This window comes from Quercus lobata, chromosome 11, assembly GCF_001633185.2.
Source record: "Quercus lobata isolate SW786 chromosome 11, ValleyOak3.0 Primary Assembly, whole genome shotgun sequence".
Classification (NCBI taxonomy): Eukaryota; Viridiplantae; Streptophyta; class Magnoliopsida; order Fagales; family Fagaceae; genus Quercus; species Quercus lobata.
The window spans coordinates 39389399-39408403 of NC_044914.1; the positions used below are offsets into that span (position 1 = coordinate 39389399).

General features: G+C 33.6%; 2 protein-coding genes across 2 annotated transcripts; one reads left to right on the plus strand and one right to left on the minus strand.

Moving 5' to 3' along the window:
• Positions 1-1574: 1574 nt before the first annotated feature.
• On the minus strand, positions 1575-7807 carry LOC115969341 (double-stranded RNA-binding protein 4-like). Its single transcript, XM_031088964.1, has 6 exons — positions 7395-7807; positions 4198-4469; positions 3118-3328; positions 2529-2901; positions 2027-2056; positions 1575-1905 (listed from the first exon to the last, which is right to left on the minus strand). Exons 1-6 carry the CDS (start codon positions 7513-7515, stop codon positions 1851-1853), a joined length of 1062 nt encoding a protein of 353 aa, XP_030944824.1. The 5' UTR covers positions 7516-7807; the 3' UTR covers positions 1575-1850.
• A 3855-nt stretch (positions 7808-11662) lies between these two features.
• LOC115969312 (proteasome assembly chaperone 2-like) lies at positions 11663-18175 on the plus strand. The gene is made up of 7 exons (XM_031088938.1): positions 11663-11781; positions 11883-12048; positions 12162-12220; positions 13378-13496; positions 14383-14617; positions 16361-16484; positions 17883-18175. The coding sequence occupies exons 1-7, from the start codon at positions 11722-11724 to the stop codon at positions 17960-17962; spliced, it is 843 nt and encodes a 280-aa protein (XP_030944798.1). The 5' UTR covers positions 11663-11721; the 3' UTR covers positions 17963-18175.
• Positions 18176-19005: the final 830 nt, after the last annotated feature.

The following is a 19005-nucleotide window of genomic DNA, read 5'->3' on the forward strand; positions in this document are numbered from 1 at the left end:
GAATAATGCACGCGCGCGCACACACATATATAGATTCTATACTAGATTGTGCAAATTTGTAAATAAGTTTATGAGATGTCAAACTATAATTAGTATTTTATTAATAATATAAAATTTCATTTTCGTAATTATATATAAACTTTAACAAAACAATATCCGTGAATCTAAATTTCATAAACAAACACCATTTTATCTAATTAAATCAACTAATATAATTTCAACTAAAATTTAGTTATTAATTATTACTATAGATTTTTGGAGGAGTAATACATTTTATCTATGTTGTTTATTATATTTGGAAAAACAATAAATTAATTAAGTAGCTTCTAAACAAGTTCAAGCTTGTTCAAATCAAACTTAGATATATAATCCAACTTAGTGATGAACTCAAATTGACTAATGTTTGAAATAAAATTGAATGAATAAATCTTGAAACTTTAATACTTCAACTTGAAACTAAGAAAATCACCCTTCTCTTGTTGTTGAAACTAATAAAATAAAAACTTGGCCCAGTTGATTTATAGCCCCTCTCGTAAAACATCTTTTAGCTTTACTTATTGCAATTGTATTTGTATCATGTGTCTCTGTCTCACTAGGCCCTTTCGGCCCAAAGAGTAAACCTGCTTGAGGCCTAAACTATCTTCTTCTCCAAAGTCCATAATTCCTAACCAAAACGACTCTGATCCATAGCCATTCCCCAATCCCAATCTCTCTTACTTGTTTTTGAGCTTTTAGCTCTAAAAAATGGAATTGTTATTGAAGATATGCATATGAATTTCAGTTACTATTAATGAATCTCATACTATGAATTTCAAAAGCACTTCCATTTTCATTCCATTTCTACTTCACGCTGGTTCTGACTCAGTCATATGACCCTTTTCAAGCTTTGTGGCAGCCTTTTGTGTCCATTTCTAGCTTCAACTGCCACAAATTTGGTCTGAACGAGTCATATCCATTGAAAACAATCTCAAAAAGTACTTAATCCCCCTCACAATTTTCTCACCCTTTTTGTCTTTGACAATCATTACCAATGACTGCATAAGCTACCAAGAGTTGTATATCATGAATAATTGAAGGCAAATGTTATCAAACACCTTAAGGTGCTTGTTAAGGTTAAAATAATGTGAGTTCCACATAATAAAAAAAAATTGAATAAATAGGAGAAATTGTATAAAACTGGCCCAAAAGTGTATAAAGTTGACAAAACACCGACATAAAGACAACATCTGACACAAAGTTTGGTGTTAACAGGCACTTTATTGTGCCCATTAACACAACCCCTGATTGAATACCACTAACATTTACCACCTTAATGCATTTTCCATTTTGTTCCTTGTAAAGAAGTGATCTTGATGCATAGAAGCAAGGAATTTGATAATTCTTAACTACACTTGAACAAGATAATTCAAACACAATGCAAATAAAATATTGCAGCATTATGTGTAACTGATTTCCAACTTAAATAAGTATATAACCTACAATGGTAATGTTCAAATGTTGCAGCTTAAATAAGTTTTCTGAATCATGTCAATGTTCGAATGTTGCACACATAATAAAGCATCATAACATGGAAGTAACATCAGAAGCTACCCTATGATCATTACCCAAACTGTAATACCTTCTCAATGTTCACTGGGACATGACCCAAGAAACAAACAACAAAATAAGCTAGATGGTTAATATGTTACCACATGATGTGGCAGGTTATTCATAATAGTAATAGGTAGCAAATAGTTAAGAAGCACATAACAGGGAGGGATTAATGTCTTACAAAACCCAATATGAGAGTTTTTGAGTCAACCTAAACTAAATACTTACACAATATATACAAAAAAGAGCAAGTTTAGTTATCAGGCTAATGAACTGGGTGGGGCTTGAGTCATAGGCAAGGCAGCAAGTGACAACCTGCAAAATGTAACAACAAATTACCTTTCAATTAAGTCAATAAACACCTATACAAGAACAGCATTATGCTTATATAGCTTTATGCTGCAGGAAGGTATGAAATGGGGAGAGAGAAATATGCCTGCCAGCTTCGATGATATCCAGCACACGCCTAGAAGAATGGAGAAAGAGTTAGTGAAGAAAGCTTTTAAAATGAGTAGGATTTTGCTAACTTTTGCAAAACAAGAATTGATATGCAAGATAAACCCTTTTTTTTTAATGCAAATATCTTAATTATGACCTTCTAAATGATCATACAAAGTACCAAGACATGTTAGTCTAATGGAACCATAGAACATGAAAATATCTTTTTTTTTCCTTACTAAGATGCAAAGAGCTTAAATTAGCTTTATGGCTAATCAACAACAGCATGATGTGGAAATTATTACTAGCAACAAGAAAGTTACAGAGATCCAATTAAGGTATTTAACCATAAAGCAACTTAATGAAATTTACCAAATACCCTATATATATATATATATATATATATAGAGAGAGAGAGAGAGAGAGAGAGAGAGAGAATATATATTAAAAAGAGACAGCCAGGAAGCACAGCCAATATGAAAAGAGAGACTAAAACTTACTGAGCGTCATACTGCAATTTCTTATCAGCTTCTTTCTGATTTTTTTGGCGCTTCTTTGAGGAACTTGGACCCACAACTGAAGGCTCTGGTAAATCAGCAAGCACAAATCCACTTTGTAAATTGACTGCTTGAGATGAGGGTTGTGCACTGATCAATTGAGTTGATGGTTCAGGTGGTGGTACTTTGAGTTCAGTGCGAACTTGTGTTCTTGAGGAAGCCCCTGGAATTGCAACTTCCATGGCTCGTATGCTAGGACCTTGGGGTACAGCACTGATATTGGCATGGCTTCTATCCTTGACTTTATGCAATGCAGCATAGAGTTTGCCTTTAGACTTAATAATTTCAGAAAGAATTATTCCTGATCCAGATTGACCTGCATTATATCTTCAATTAGTTATTCATGCCAAGAGTCTCGTGACTCAACTAATACCTCCTGGTGCTTCCAATGGAGACATCCAGGGTTCAAATCGCCCTACCCATAGCTATCATTTTTTTTTTTTTTTTAAATTTGCTATTCACACAAAGTTTAGAACACACATGGCATAAATAGATTTAAAACAACTTCATAATAATCATAGAGCAAAGATACCCAAATGGGAGAGAATGACAGCGCGTGCTGCCAATTGTTCAGCTTCCTTCTTGTTTCTACCAGGTTCACCATTATAACATACACCATTGAAAATCAAAGAAGATATGAAAACTGGAGGCAACCCTTCTGTTTGAACAGTATTGTAAACAGGCTTTTGCAGAGTCATCTTGACAGCAAACTCGTTAAGGATAGACTTGCAAAATACCGTATTCTGGAAAATAACCACAAGGTTAATTTAAATGAAAAAAAAGAAAAGAAAAAAGAAATTGGTCAATCTTTGAAGCAATAAGAGAAGATCTAATATGTCAAACATACATAAATGAATGAACCTAATTCTCAGTAAACTGAGCCTAAATAATATTTATAAGCACATTAACATTACACTTCATATCTGCATTCATCATTCATAATTGCTTGCATTCGCATACCTAAAAAGTAAAGTGCAAGTTTCATAATTAGATGAGCTACAAATACAAAGTATTGTATTGACATTATTTCAACCCCTACGAGTCTTCTTACAAAGAAACACATAAATCTCAATGCCTTGGGAAACAGCATTGTACCTAAGAGAAAATATATAAATCACGTGATTAGTGAAGTCTAAATTGGGAAAAAAAAATCTGTTTCCTCCAACAATAACACACTTGCCGGCTTAGAAACTAACTAGCTTATCAATAGCCATACAAACATTAACATATAGTAACAAAATAATTATCTAAGATGTCAAAGCAAAATAACATGCACATGGTTGTACCTTCAATATAGCAATGCAACCACAATAGAAGACTTCATATTTTTTATAAGCCCTTATTATCTAACTTGAATATTTATTATCCATATTGAATTACTAATACTCAAAATTAATCCACCTAGAAAAGATGCAACCTACATATTTATGTTCTAAAAGGTCACCAAAATTTTATTGTAATAGAATATCCCACACTTATATGCATCTTTCAGCCTCACAATTTTGTCTTCTTTCAACCTCCAAAAAGATAATCTCCCAACCTTTGAAAAAAAATTACAAGTTTCACCTTCCAAAGTTCTAAATTTACAAATTACAATCATGATGTAACAAACCTCACAAATGAGTGGAGTCAGTGGATATCTTTCATCCTTTATCTTCTTTGATATGTGCTCCAGTGCAAGTTTGGAAACATCTTGTTCGGCTATTTTTCGCTGTAAAAAAGTGTTTGGAGAGGTATAAATCTGTCCATCCACTACCACCGTTGACCTAAACTTAGGTGCATGCTGTGATCCTTCATTTACAGTTTTATACATTGGCAACTGAATGGCCGACCTTTGCGCGTATTCCTGTAGGCGGTTCTTGTACATCAACTGTTCTGGAAGGCCTAAACAAATTCCATCCACAAAAGTTTCAAAGAATACTTCTCAACAACAACTAGCAAAAAAGATTCAAGCAAAATGTTGCTCATCTTATATTTTATATATAAACATGAAGCCACATACATGTAACCATGACAAACAAATGGATTAAACACGAATCAACAATGAGAAAGCACTTTGCAATATTAAAGGGTAATTTCTAAAGTAACACACATTGCTTAATTACAATCGCAGTAGAAGTGAACTAGCCGACAATTCAAACAACAACATCATCATCCTGTACATGATAAATAAAAGTATCAACAATTTAGACCTTATTTGAGCAAGTACCTTAAAGCCCTACAAAGAACATTTTATTGTGTGCACGTAACTAAGTTGATCCATCGTATGATGTGGGTTAGTTTGTTGACACTAATTTGCTACAAATGCCTGGCAAAAAGAATATATAAAGCTAAAGCCCATAGAAAACCCAATTAGATTCTTAATTGGATTCTCAATTTTGTGCTACATGTCTCATATAAGTTTTTAAATTTTTGTGCTTGCATTAACCCCTAACACAGAAGCCAAGAAGACCACAATATTAAGGTTCATTAGCCTAAGCAAGAACATCTCACCTGTAAACTTCTATGGTGGACTCAATAGGTGTGTTTTACTTTCGAAAAGTCATAAGACATCTGATATTTCCAATTTTTTTCATAATAAGGCAGAGAGAGAGAGAGAGAGATCTATTTGTGCAATAAACCAAAAAAATATGAGAGAGAGACGCGAGAATCAATCTATTTAACTTTAGTGGTGACCACGGGTAACAAGATTAGCAAAGTCCTTCAGAAAAAGGGCATCATCATCCTTCCCCCTCTTTCACGTTCAAGGTTTTTTCTTTTCTTACCCATTCTAAATTTCGTTTTAATACATCACCACCATCAAGCTGCCACCCATAAGAGATGACATCTCCTAGAAACACACAACTGGTAAGAAAGCAATAATTCATTAATAATATTATATTAATTGCTTCTTCATAATGTTTTGAAGTGACTCCCCATGCTGGATTTCTTGATCATCCACACAGAGGTTCAGCAATTGTTGTTGTTTTTGAAATTATGTGCATTCACAGATCTTGATGTTTTATTGTATAGAGCTTATGTATGTGTGTGCATCCGCTGAAAAAGTGTGAATGTGTGTCTATATATATACACACAGACATACTTTTGCAGCAGATGACAAGTAGAAGAATTATTCACTCTAAAATGCCTGCATGAGAAGGAACTTCAAAGGCTTTACAGCAATGGATCAATTTATCCTCCAAAGAATAAATTTTAGAATGCTTCTTTCCATTAGCAATGACATTATTTCCAAATTAGTAAGTTATGAATCAATCATTACATTTTCATGAGCCACACCAGCCTGCTTCTCCACAATTGTGTGTATACCATAGTGACTTTTTATTAATTTATTTATGAATTGTATACCTCAGTGACTTAATTTGTCTTAAGTTATTAAAATTGTAAATCATGCAAGTACCAATCAAGCATCCAGTTTGTGGATTTTTGGATATGAAGATACCATATGGGCTATATCAAATTGGTATGCTCAATAACCTGTGTGTGGTATTGTTTTTACCACTTCATGCTACCTGATTTTTGTCTTAACTATTTATTTATGAGAGAATTTTCATGTTAGCAAATATCCCAAGTTGTTTTTGATAACTACATATAACAAGTATGCTTTCTTCTAACATATTATGGCTTTAAACCGTTTGTATCATTCTTAGCACCAATAAGTTATAAGTTCCCTAAACCAAAGTCAAACACTAAAGAACTTCTAAAGGATATATAGAAAGGGCAGAGAAAGATTGGGTTGAGGTCCAAATTATAGCAGGACAATCCATGGGAGTCCAATCTCGGGTTCACACCCAAACTAAATTGTGTATATAAATATACTTGAAGGTGAGGGTATTTGGCATCCCAAACTCATCTCCAATGGCCGTATAGTCTATACAAACCAACAATGAAGCTCTCAACTATATAAACAAAAAACATCACAATTCCTATTGAACATTTAAACTAAAGCTCTATCATTCAGTGAGAGCTCTCATCCTCACAGCATTTAAAAAATAGAAAGGCTTTTGTTCTTATACTAAAGTTGAAGCACAAATTAAATCCAAATTATTATTATTTTTGAGAATCAAAAACTAAATTAGTTAATTGTTGTATAATGTGTCTGAATTAATTTATTTAATTTCGGTGTCAAAAGATCAATTTATAATACTCAGTGCAAAAGCCAAGAAAATTACCACACTCACTTAGATAAGATACCAATCACTATTGTTGAGTGTTTCCGTGCGAAATCACCGGTTACAAGCTAGTTTTACATAAAGATCACATCCCAAGTTTTCATTTTTCCTTTTTCTTTCTAAATTCTCAGAGCCCACCAAATTGCAAAGCTTAATAAACAAGAACCATTTCCACTATGAAAACAGGAAAGCACCCCTATTTATTATTTTGACATGGAGACCCTTTGGCTGCTCAGTAAATATATGAAACTAAAAAAATTCTAAAATTCGTTTAGAGCAGAGAGAACCAGACCAAAAAAAATGTAAAACCTTAGATCTTTAAGTACCAAGGACAATTTATCAAAACCCAAAAGGGAAAATGTATGAAATACATAAATAAAATCCAAAAAAGTTTATATTTACTTGAAGAAGAGACCCTTTGGTTGCTCACAATAATCATGAAACCAAAAAATTCTAAATTTTGTTTAAAAACTCAGCTTTAATGAAAACCCAAAAAGGAAAATGTATCAAAACCGTCAGAGAACAAGCAAAAAAAGCTTTAAAATCTAAGATTTTTAAGTAGCAAGGACTAATTATCAATACCCACAAAGGAAAATGAATGAAATACATAAATAAAACCAAAAAAGAAGCTCATACTCACGTGAAGAAGAGGATGGCGCTGCAGAAGTAGAGGGACGCTGCTGAGGCTGAAGTGGAGCTGAAAGCTGAGGCTCAGGCTCAAGCCTAGGCTGAGGAAAAGCATTTGGGCGCATTTCCGCCATTTTTTAATCTCACCCACAGCAAACTCTAACAGTCAGAGGGAGAGAGAGAGAGAGAGAGAACTGTGACTGTGTTTTCAAAAAGATGAGCGCAAAATAGAGAGAAATGATGGAAACGGAGCACAAATGCCTTTTTAGTGTAGAACTGCGTGTGTGTGTGTGTGGGTGTGTGTGGGTTTTTATAAACTAAAGCGTGGCAATGAGTTTAACTAAGGCCACATAAAACAAGGGTCTGTCTAATAAATTTCATAATTAAAATTCAAACAGCAAAAGAGGATTTGAATGTAATTTAATTTTCTGCTAGTCAATTGTAGTGGGAGTGGCAGTGGTTTAAGTAATGGGAGGGGTAGCAAAATTGCGGGTGAAGATTCAAAGGCCGAGAGTCCAGTGGATGATGGAAGCTTCGATGGCAAGGATAAGTCAGGTGACAAGAAATGGTTTAATCTTAACCTGGAAGGAGCTGATAAAAAGCTTGCTTGAGAAGTTGTTTGGGTTATTGGCCCGTTTGATACAAGTTTAAGAACGTGTTTTTAATTTTTAAATAATATTATACATATTTTTTCACATTTTTTCTAAAATATAAATAATGTTACTAGTATTACGTCGGTTAGCTAACTTATTTATTAGACAAATGTCAAAAAATTAAAATGGGTATCTAAGAAATAGTACCTAAGTATCTAAGTTTTGCCATCTTTTTATTATATGTGATTTTTGACTAATTTATTTTTGGATTACATTTTTTCCTTATATCCTTCACGCTTACAAAATTTTAAGAGGGTTAAATATCAGTAAGTATGTTATCGCTTAAATATTTAAATTTTAAGTTTTTGTAATCTAAAATTATGTATAAAAAATAAGTTTATGAATTGATGCTCTGTTTGGTTCGATGAAAAACCTTGTGTAAAAATAGTTTTTTTTTTTTTTTTGTATTTTCTTGTGTTTGGTAGTTGTTGAGGTCCAGAATGTTACAACAAGGTTGTGAAACCCGAACCGAACCGTACGGTCCAACCGGATTAACCGAAAACCACTCGTCAATGCAGGTTTTTAACTCTCAATAACCGGCCTATACAAGAAAAGCAATGAACCGTGCAAACCGCGATCAAACCTCCTGGGTTTGAAAACCACTGACGATTCTTGCGGTTCATATCTAGATTTTATTTTTGATACTTACCACCATTGTTGATGCTTCAAACCACCGTGAGATGCTGTTAGACCTTTAGATCACATCGCCTCTCTTCTTCTCTATCTCACTCGCACTTTCTCTCTCATTTTTTTGCCTTTTTTGCCTTTTTCCATTTCAGTTTCTGTGTTTGGACTCTGGAGTTGCTTTGTAGATGCTGGAGATGGTGAAGTAATGCTTGGCTGTCATCTACTCACTGACCAACCACTTTCCTCTTGGGTTTTTTTTTTTTTTTTGGTATTTAAGCTATTATTTAATGAGTAGACTTCTAGCTTCTTCTTTTTAAAGGTCTGTTTGGATACTGCTGAAAACTGAAAACACTGTAGTAAAATAATTCTTAAATATGTGAATAGTACCGTGGGATCTATTTTTAATAATAATAAAAAAAAAGTTGCTGAAAAAAGAGGTTTGTGGGCCTATTAACAGTGCACGGGACCCGCTAGTGTGACATAAAGTTTGAGAAACACGCTCCTAAAAAAAAAAAAAAGAAGAAGAGAAAACGCAGACACATAAACCTCAATATCCAAACTGATATTAAGAGTGCGTTTGGATACTATTTATTTTGCTGAAAACTAAAAAACAATAAAAAAATAATTTACAGTTACTGTTCACACTCACAAAACACAGTTCATTTGTCTTAATGTATGGAAAGAAAAAAAAAAAAAAAAAACCAATGGATGTGGATGTGGACGTGGGCTTGAGCATCAAGGCATGGGCTAGTTTAATTTGTGCCTAAGGCATGGGTTAATTTAGACACAGGCTTCATAAAATATATATATATATATATATAATTTATTTTTATAAAATTATGTTTTTGGTACCTAAATATTTTCTTATTTAAGTCAATTTTTCTATAATTTCTAATTTACTATATTTATTTATTTATTTAATAAATAATTATTAAATTAATCATGATATCATCACGATTCAATCTCGGTTTGACCTTAAAATCCTTGAACCTCTCCCTTTTTTTGGTTCATTGAACAGTCCGGGTTTGAAAACCATGAGTTACAAGTATTAAAACTCAAAGCAAATGGGCCCTCAAAAATAAGAAAGGGCCAATCCATGAGTCAAGACCCATTTAAAATGAGTAAAAGGAAGCTTAAGCCTATGAATGGGCAAGCCCTAGGTCTTAAACAAGGAAGAAAAAGCAAAAGAAGTTTGGCCCGGCCTTTGTAAGAAGAGCCCCCAAAAAGCCCAGAAAGAAACTAGACCAGGATACCTTGGAGCTGCTAGAACCAAGGAGGGGATCCTCAAGAAGTGCAGAAAAGAATCAACTAGGATTTGGACAACTTAGGGAAGCATGCTTATGGACATAAGGAACGAAGAAAGACATGTCCCATCGCCGCCTACAACTCAGAATAAAAGTTTTGGAAACAGATGATGACTTAGGAATCAACACCTGATGAAGGGAAGCCTAGTACCTCGGGAAAAGTAGGAAGGTAAACCATGAAGAAAGGTGGTTGGAGATCTTTCAGCTTGACAAGGAGGAATCTACTTATTTGAAGAAAAATGACAAAGGGTGAGGCAGCCAAAAAAAGGGTTCTGAAAAGTCTCTTTAGAAGCCTTGGAAAGAGAAATAAAAGTCAGCTCCATCAGGACCCCTCAAAAGAGGAAGGTTAGCTAGGAACTTTTTGGAAGGAAACCTCAAAAGAAGGATACAATGAGAAAATAAGGAAAGGACCAGCCACCAATGTTGTTGACACAATATTGGTTCTGGTACCCAAGACATCAAAGAGAGGGAATCAATGGCACACCAAAAATCCTAGGAAGGTACCATAAACGAAGGATCAAGCCATCAACAAAAGGTATTTAGCAAACATTAATCAAAGCAAAAAAAGAGCATTAGAGAGACTCATTAAACTTTAGAAAAATAGAGAGAAGAGGAAGATATTGCAAAGGATCCTGTAATAAGTGCTTGAGAGCACACTTGGATTCAAGGGATTTAAACCTCACGAGTCTTGAAAGCCTAGAAAGAGCTATTCAAGTCTATAACTTTTGAACTTATTTAAATCTCGTGACATATCCCAATAAAAAATAGGGTCCAATGTACTTTAAAACTTAATATAATGACTATTTTCTGAGGATCCCTGACGTTCTTGTTTACATTTTTTTTTTATAATTCTTTACCGTTCCTTAGCCATTTATTTTACAATATGTATATGTTTGCATGTATGAATGTATATGTGTTGAAAAGCCCATGTTTTGTACACAAATTAGTTCGTAATCAGCCCAATATAGTTACAATAAATCAAGCCCAGTCCACCAACCAACAAATATAATTTCTTGGCAAGCCTAGGATCCTCGTTACCATTTTGGTCTAGGTACTGTCAAAAACAGGAACCCATAGTAGTATTAGAAAAAATGAGTCAAAGAAAAATTATCTTTAGTCAATATAAAAAGTATGGATTAGTTTTAGATATTTTTTCTACTATATTTTTTTTTGAAAAATAATTCTATCTCACAACAAGCTAAATAATGAAAGTTAAAAGATTGTTTTTCAATTTATTTAAAGCTGTTACCAAATATAGGAAAATGAGATAATTTTATTTAAAAAAAAGTTTTTTGAAAAATGACTCATTTCTTAGAAAATATCATCGCTGAAACAAACTGAACATGAAAAATAAATAACATTTGATCGAAAGGAAATTTAATGCATGTGTTGGGACTTGAGAACTAGTGACTATGAAATCAAACCGGTAAATTTCAAAATATGTAGTTATATTAAGTTTTTCATCAACAGTTGTAAGTTGTAAACTTGTCACCATTTTGTGCATCTATAAGGCCATTTTCTCCACCAAAAAAAAAAAAAAAAAAAAAGGTGGGGGGAAAAAAATCTAATAAGGCCCATTAGGCCCAAGCTCAGCCCAATCTTTTAAAATCAACACAACCCTTCGACCCATATCTTTTTAACCCTGCTTGAGGCCCAAGCCCATAGCTTCTTTACCTAGTCCTAAAACTGATAAAGTGCCATTCCCCAATCTGCGAGTCAGTGCTTTTGCTCTGATAAAAAAAAGGAAAAAAAAAAAATGGAATTTGTTGTTGAAGAAGGCAAGAAACCTCATGACCAGTGCTCCACTCTCCTTCTGGTGAGACACACATGCTTTTTATTTTTAGTCACCATGAATTTTGTTTTACACTCTTTTAAGTTTTACTTACAAATTTTGCTGGGTTGAATATGTTAAAAAAGCCAGCTTTATCGATTGGGAATGCGGGGCAATTGGCAATGGATCTTATGGTATCGTCAACAAGAGCAGAAAGAATTGGGTTTTTCGATGACCCTTTTCTTCTTCCTTGTGTAGGAAACGATGCCTATGGTCCTCAACCTCAAGGCCAACTAGCTCTTCCTCTTGAAGGTCAGCTTTTTAAAACTAAAAAATATATATAATTTTCAGTACCCAGTAAATTCCTATTACTTGCTTGTTATGTAACATTGTTTTTATTTTTTATTTTTTTGGTTTTGTTTCAGCTTATGATTCCCCCTCTAATGCACTGACTCTTGTCCAACAAAGGTCCCCGGTTGTTAAGGTTGTCACTCTTGCTTCTTTTTTTGAAATGTTTTGATGCTTTTAATGTTGAGGTTTATGATGATGTTACAATTTTTTTATGGGATGTTTTAGATATGATGGCTGTGAGAAATGTTGCATGGTTGTGACAATGACAACAATTGATTGTATGAGATTGTGATAAGAATGGGATCCCAACTTTAGTAAGCCAACACCAATAGACTAATTAGTAATTACTAATACTACTGAGGTTTCTTGTTTTCAAAATTTGTTTCTTTGCTTTGAGAAATTTTCCTGTCACTGGCCAATGAACTTTAGATCAAATGGTATTTCTTTGCTCTGGTGTTTTTAACGACATTTAGGGTTTGAATCCCCCCTCTCCCACTTAAAATGTATATAAAAAAAAGGAAAATAGAAAGTGACCTCTTGCTGATGTTGATACCTGTTGCTAAGAGTGAAACAGTCTTGTTACATGCTAGTGAGTCAATGTCATTTTGATATAATGTCGTGTTCATTGTTTGGGTCTGCTGTCAAATTTTTTAAAACTCTACTTAAAGACCCTTGTGCAATATGACTGCGGAAAAGACATGTTTCAGATTCAGGTGTTGGTGACCAATGACCTCTAGGTTAAATGGCATTTCCTAGTTAAAATGTGTATATATATATATATATATATATATATAAAGGAGTTGGTTATCCTACTTAGGAATCTACATGGTGAAAGTTTTGGGTGGTAAAGAAATTTCAGGGAATTTTTTTTTTGGGGCAACACTAAACAATTTGAATTCTTAAGGCATAGTGCTTGCCTTTTAAAAATAGCTAATGAGCAATTAATGCTTTGTTACTTGGATGTTTACAAATTGTAGGATAACTTTTGCTTATATTATGTTAGCTACCAAGAATTGTGGGAAGGTTATTGGTGGTTGGGTTGATGATGCCATGACTACTATGTTAGACTTCTTCATTAGTAATTCTTGCATCTAGGGGCCACCTAATGCCTCTTAATATATAGCTTTGCCTGTACAATGTCATCTTGATTGCTTTTTATGTGTATACTCTGTGGAAAACAATTTTATCTTCTTCCTTGTTGCTTTTACTTGAATGTGCTCTTGGTGCTTCTATGTCCTTTATGATACTACTCATTCTCAATTCTGAAGCACTAAATATCCATTCAAACAGGGGAAGATGGTTGAATTTGCTAAAAACTTGGCTGATTTTGCTGCTGCTACTGGAAAGAAACATGCCGTTGTGCTCTCTAGCTTAGATTTTGGGAGGTGTCGAAATATTGATATGTCAAGGTACAAATCAATAATCATGCTATTTATTTATTTATTTATATTTTTTTAAAGTAAAACCAGTATGAAATCAATAATCATGATATTATTAAGTTCATGGTAATATTTGGAAGCTATGGGTTTCTCTACTGGATGAAAAATTGTGATTCAGTCATCCATGTGCCAAGGAAACTAACCTTTAACTCTTTGAAGTTGCAAGTACTAGGGATGGGATTTTTAGCTTTGACATAGGCACATAGAACCAGTTTAACGGGCTCATATTTCAACAAACTATACTAGTGGCCTCCTCATCCCCTTGGAGAAAACTTATTATTAAAATAAAAAACACTAGCAAGACTGGTGATCTGAAGTCATTATCTCTTGAACTGTTAATATATGCAAAATGTTCAGTTCATACAAAATATGAGCACCTCTTTATCTCTCTCTCTCTCTCAACCATCTTATAGTCCTTATCTTCTTCCTGAAAAATGTTTGCAGCTACCACTTTCCTTTCATTGTGGGGCCACTTTATTTTAGCAGAACTCCAGGCTTTCTGCTTTGCTGCAAGTCTCTTATTTAATTAAGGCCTTTAAAAGTTGACTTTCATACATAAGATTTTGTAAATCACCTTGTCCAGTAAAAAGACCGGTTCATGCAAGGGAGAGAATGTTGAATAAATAGTTTCTCATAATTTAAGAATTGATCAAGAAGCATGACATTGAAACATGAGTACAACCCACATAAAAGAAATTTTCTTCTCTTCAATAAACATTATGAGCAATTCTTTCAAGAAGATTGACTTACGTTTGAACTCAGTTGTCTTGGTAATTGCATAAGCAACCATCTGGACCCACTGTTTGCAGTTGCCTATGCCATTTTTTCAATTTTGATTTATCCTTTATCGCATCAGTGGTTTGCAGACATACTACTTGTCTAGCACCAATTCTGATGGAACAGATGATTACTGCGAGCAGCTTGGGTGGAAAAGACTGCAGGAATACAACCCTACTCAGAGATGTTGGAAATATCTCAGCACTTTAGCTGAAGGAAATGCTTTGCAGGATGACAACCCTTTTGAAGATGAATTAGAAGAAGAAGATTACTACCCAAGCTTGCCCTTTGCTGCACTTTTTTCTTGTTTTAAGGTATTTTTTGTTCAAGTATGATTATGACAATTAAACATAATTTTCAAATTATATTTTTCGTGTAAAAATGAAAAAAGAGGGAGTGGGGGGAAGGAGATTTGCATGTTATGCTTTATGGTCATTTATCGACACCAAACATTTTTTAACTGCTAGATACTTTATGGCTTATTTTAATAATTGACCCTTTCAAATTATTTATCACTTTATTAGTTTTTTTTTTTTTTTTTTTGCTTTATTTTGTTGGTTTCCAAGTTCTGAGCTTCTTATGTGGAGTTACTTCTCCATGCCATATATTCTATAAGGACACTCCTTGTATGATATTTCTGGGGATAGGTTATGACTGGCGTGATATCTGGGTTACATCTGTGTGTGTGTATGAATATTATACTTGAAACAAGACCTTTGTCAACCACCAGTTTTTATTCCAATTTATTTCATGCTTAATTATATTAATTATATAACCTGTAGAATGCAAGAAAAAAAACCTTCTCTACATTGTAAGCTTTGTCATCTGGCATCCAAGCACGCACACATGCACAGATACGTAATACAGCCAGATATAGTCCATAAATTGCAGCCTATTCACTTTCTCTCTGTCTCTCTCTTTCTCTCTCTATAAGTTCTCTCCCCCCGGGGGGGCAGCCTCCTGCACAGTAGATATGAGAAATAAAAACTAAATATTGTTAATCTGTACAGCTGCTGTACACACTCACGTGTAAATGTGTCATACAGCAAAATATAGTCCATAAATTGCAGCCTATTCACACACACATAAATGCTTAATACAGCAAGATATAGTCCATAAATTGCAGCGTATTCACTTTCATCCTCTCCCTCTCTCTTCTGAAAATACATATGAAAGAAAATAGAAATTAAACATTGTTAATCTGTATAGCAGCTGTCTGGTTTTTTCAAAGGCGAAAGGCGACCTTAAGGTACTAGGGCCTTGTATTGCCCAAGGCGTGAGGAGACAAAAAGGCGCTAGCCTGAGTAAAGCAAGGCGCCAAATTCTTAAAATATTTATTATACATATAGAATTTAAATCATACTTACCTAGTATATTAAAATATTATAATGAAGTGTTTTTCAATCTATTGCATGAAGAAATTAGGTCTATCAAATAATTTCAAATAGGATTAACATCGTTTAGGCTCTATTAGTTACTCTAACAATAGGTTTTACAACAAGTTTCTATATAACAATAAGTTTTACAACAAATCTTTGTAAATTAAGTTAAATAACAATAGGTTTTATAACATGCCTTTTTAAATTTTTGATAAGTAATAAAAATTATATTATAAAAAGAAGAATTGAGTCACCTGAGTATACAGGGAGTATACATCAGGGAAAAAGAAACAAATCAAGAGCGTAAAATACAAAAGTCAATAAACCCATGAACTGAAAATAAATCATGAAAAGAGGAGAAAGAATGACAGCCTAACACTGCAACCCAGTCTAGCCTAACATGCCTTTTTAAGTTAATAATCTAATAGTAGGTTTCACAACAAATTTTTATAAAAAAATTAAATTAAAAAAAAATCCTGAGGCTCTCGCCTTAGCAGCCTTTACATGGCTTAAGGCAGTCGTCTTACTCACCTAGGCTCTAAAGGTGCCTTGCCTTAGAGCCTTTAAGGCACCTTAGTGGCGCCTCGCCTCACTTGAGCGCCTAGCTTGCCTTTGACTACAATGGGTTTTGCTGACCAATGTGATTTTGATATACAAAGGTTTTGGTTTATTGATCAGGCCAAAGGTTTAAAAGTCACCTGCTTATTATGCTACTGCTCAGAAGGGGACAACATCCAGGATGCTTTCCATTTGGCTGAGGCAGCATGCAAACTTCTGGGTCTTAGTCCCAGTAATTTCCACGGTATGTTTCCTCCACCTGTGATTGACAGTCTGATCAAAGTTAAAAATCTAATAATTTCCTCATATGCCTTATGGCCATTGTCAAACTTTTGAAATCCCATTTTAAGCTTTCTTTGTTGTCACTTGTCATTGTGATGCTCTCTATGTAACTGTCAGTTGTAAGAATGTAGGGTGTATGTTATTCATCTTAGGGATGTTAGAACCAGCACATGCTCTAAAGCAACTTGAAGCTTGGGGCTATTATCCATTAGGAGCAATTAACCTGCCACCTCCATTAATACCATTGATATTTCCAACCTTTTTTTTTTCTTAGTTTGTTTTGCCCCCTAAATCAGTTACTTGGTAGGAAAACTTTTGCATAGCATAGCCTGACAATTCAAATTTCACGGTTTATGGAAGTTTAAGATTAGCACACAATCTTCTTTCCCCAAATATATATCATAGATTCTTTTCCACATCAAAATTTTATCTGTAAGCTGGAGCATGATTCCTATTATGTTTTTCACTCCTTTTTTGAGGCTTTTGTTTCGTATGAATACAATTTTTTTTTTGAAAAAGAATTGGCTCCAAACATGTTTTGAACAATCTTTTTTCAATCCACTATGTGACAATTGAAGAGACCATCCATGTGTGTTGTGTAATTTTAGTCACATGATTTTATGAATGAGTCGTGCTCTTTAAATAATACTCGTGGATACTCTTGTAATTAGTCACATAATGGGTTGAAAAAAATAGCTTCAAACATGTTTGGAGCCAAATTTTTTACAATTTTTTTTTCTGGTGAATTCTTGCTTTTTGGAAAAAAAAAGGAAAACAACAACAACTAACTAACCTTCAGCTTTTTTTCTAAATATGGCAGCTTTTAGTTTTTTGTTACACATTTAGCATAAAAGTTACTAATGATTATATCTTTTGATAAACACTATGCAAATAATCTAATGGAAACTACACTATTCCCAAAATGGACAATCTTGAAATATTTATAACAGCATTATATTCAAATTTGTTTCTGACATATTACCTTTATATTGTTTTACCAAACGTTCTCCAGAAATGATTTCCTTATATATGACTCTTTTATTTTTCATGGATATTAATTTATGCCTAGATTAAGTGAGTCCATATTGAATTTTATTGTCTCAATTACTTTATGACCAAAAGTTTGAATTACATGATGAGCCTTAAATAATCAGGCATATGGATATTTTCTATGTAATTTGACATTCATCATTGGGAATTTTGTAATCTTGTGCCAGATTAATTATTTGATAGTTTGATTATTTAGAAAAACCCTTTCTGGGGGTGGTTATTACAAACTTTTCCAGATTATATGAAAATGGACTTTGGTAGTCAAGCAATCATTCTAATTTGTGCTCTTTGTGCTATTGGCTTTGTTTAGGCAATGAGGGTAATGGATGGCTCATTCCATATTCGTGGAAGAGTGTGTATGGACCACCCCCAGATATGTCTATCTTCTAGGCTGTATTGACCTGAGATTGGATCTGCAAGAACAAGAGTACCCCTTGAATTCTCATTGTTGTTTCATCAAAGGCTGCGAAAATCAAACAGTGCATCCATTGTATCTTGCATATGTAAACGTTAGGTTCTTTTTTTTAGCAATGGATTAGTCAATATAGAATCAATGATTTGAATATCGTTTTCCATATGCTGGTGGATTACTTCTTTTCCTTTTACCGTGTCTTCCTTTTTTTCCAAACATGCGTGTGAAAGTAGAGTTTCTTTAACCAACAAAGTAGAAAAACTAATGCATTACGCTTTATAAAGTGAAGACAATGACGACACGACATTGCTTCATCATATGCATAGAAAACCTAATTTACCTGTCCAACCCAACATTTTACATACGGGATTGGTCTTTCTGGAGTTGGTAGATTGGATCGAGTTGATTTTACGTAATGATTATATATTTTCCATGATATATTTTTATTACATATGTCTAGTTTTAATTCGTGCCTTTTGTTTCATTCTATATAGGAAACCCACATTCAATCATTTTCTCACCTAACATTCAGTACTTTTCTCATCTAAAAGCCACAACCATATCTAATATTTTAGGTTTTCATTGTAATCTCACATTCTCGATGAAAGTAAATTAAATTTTCGGGTTGGTTTGATTGGAGAGGTGAAAAAGTAGGATTATAGAAAATGGTGGAGTAATGAAAAAGTGGGAGAATAGAAAAAATTTTATTTTCTCTTATTTTTGTTTGATTGAAAGTGGAAAAGTAGAGGGAGTGAAAAAATGAGTTTGAATAAATTTACTCATATTCTCTTGTTAAAGAATGATGCCCAATTAAAAAAAAAATGACAAATAACCACAAAAAAGAGCAATTACCCAAATTTATTAAAAAAATAAAAATCGTGTAAAAAAAAAACACGTCTAAAAAAAAAAAAAAAAGCACAACTAGAGGCAAAGTTACTGCCCATAAGAAGAAAGAAGCACGCCTAGGCCTTAAAAATCAAAAGAAAAAAAAGAAAGCAACGTTAATGCCCAGGAGAGAGAA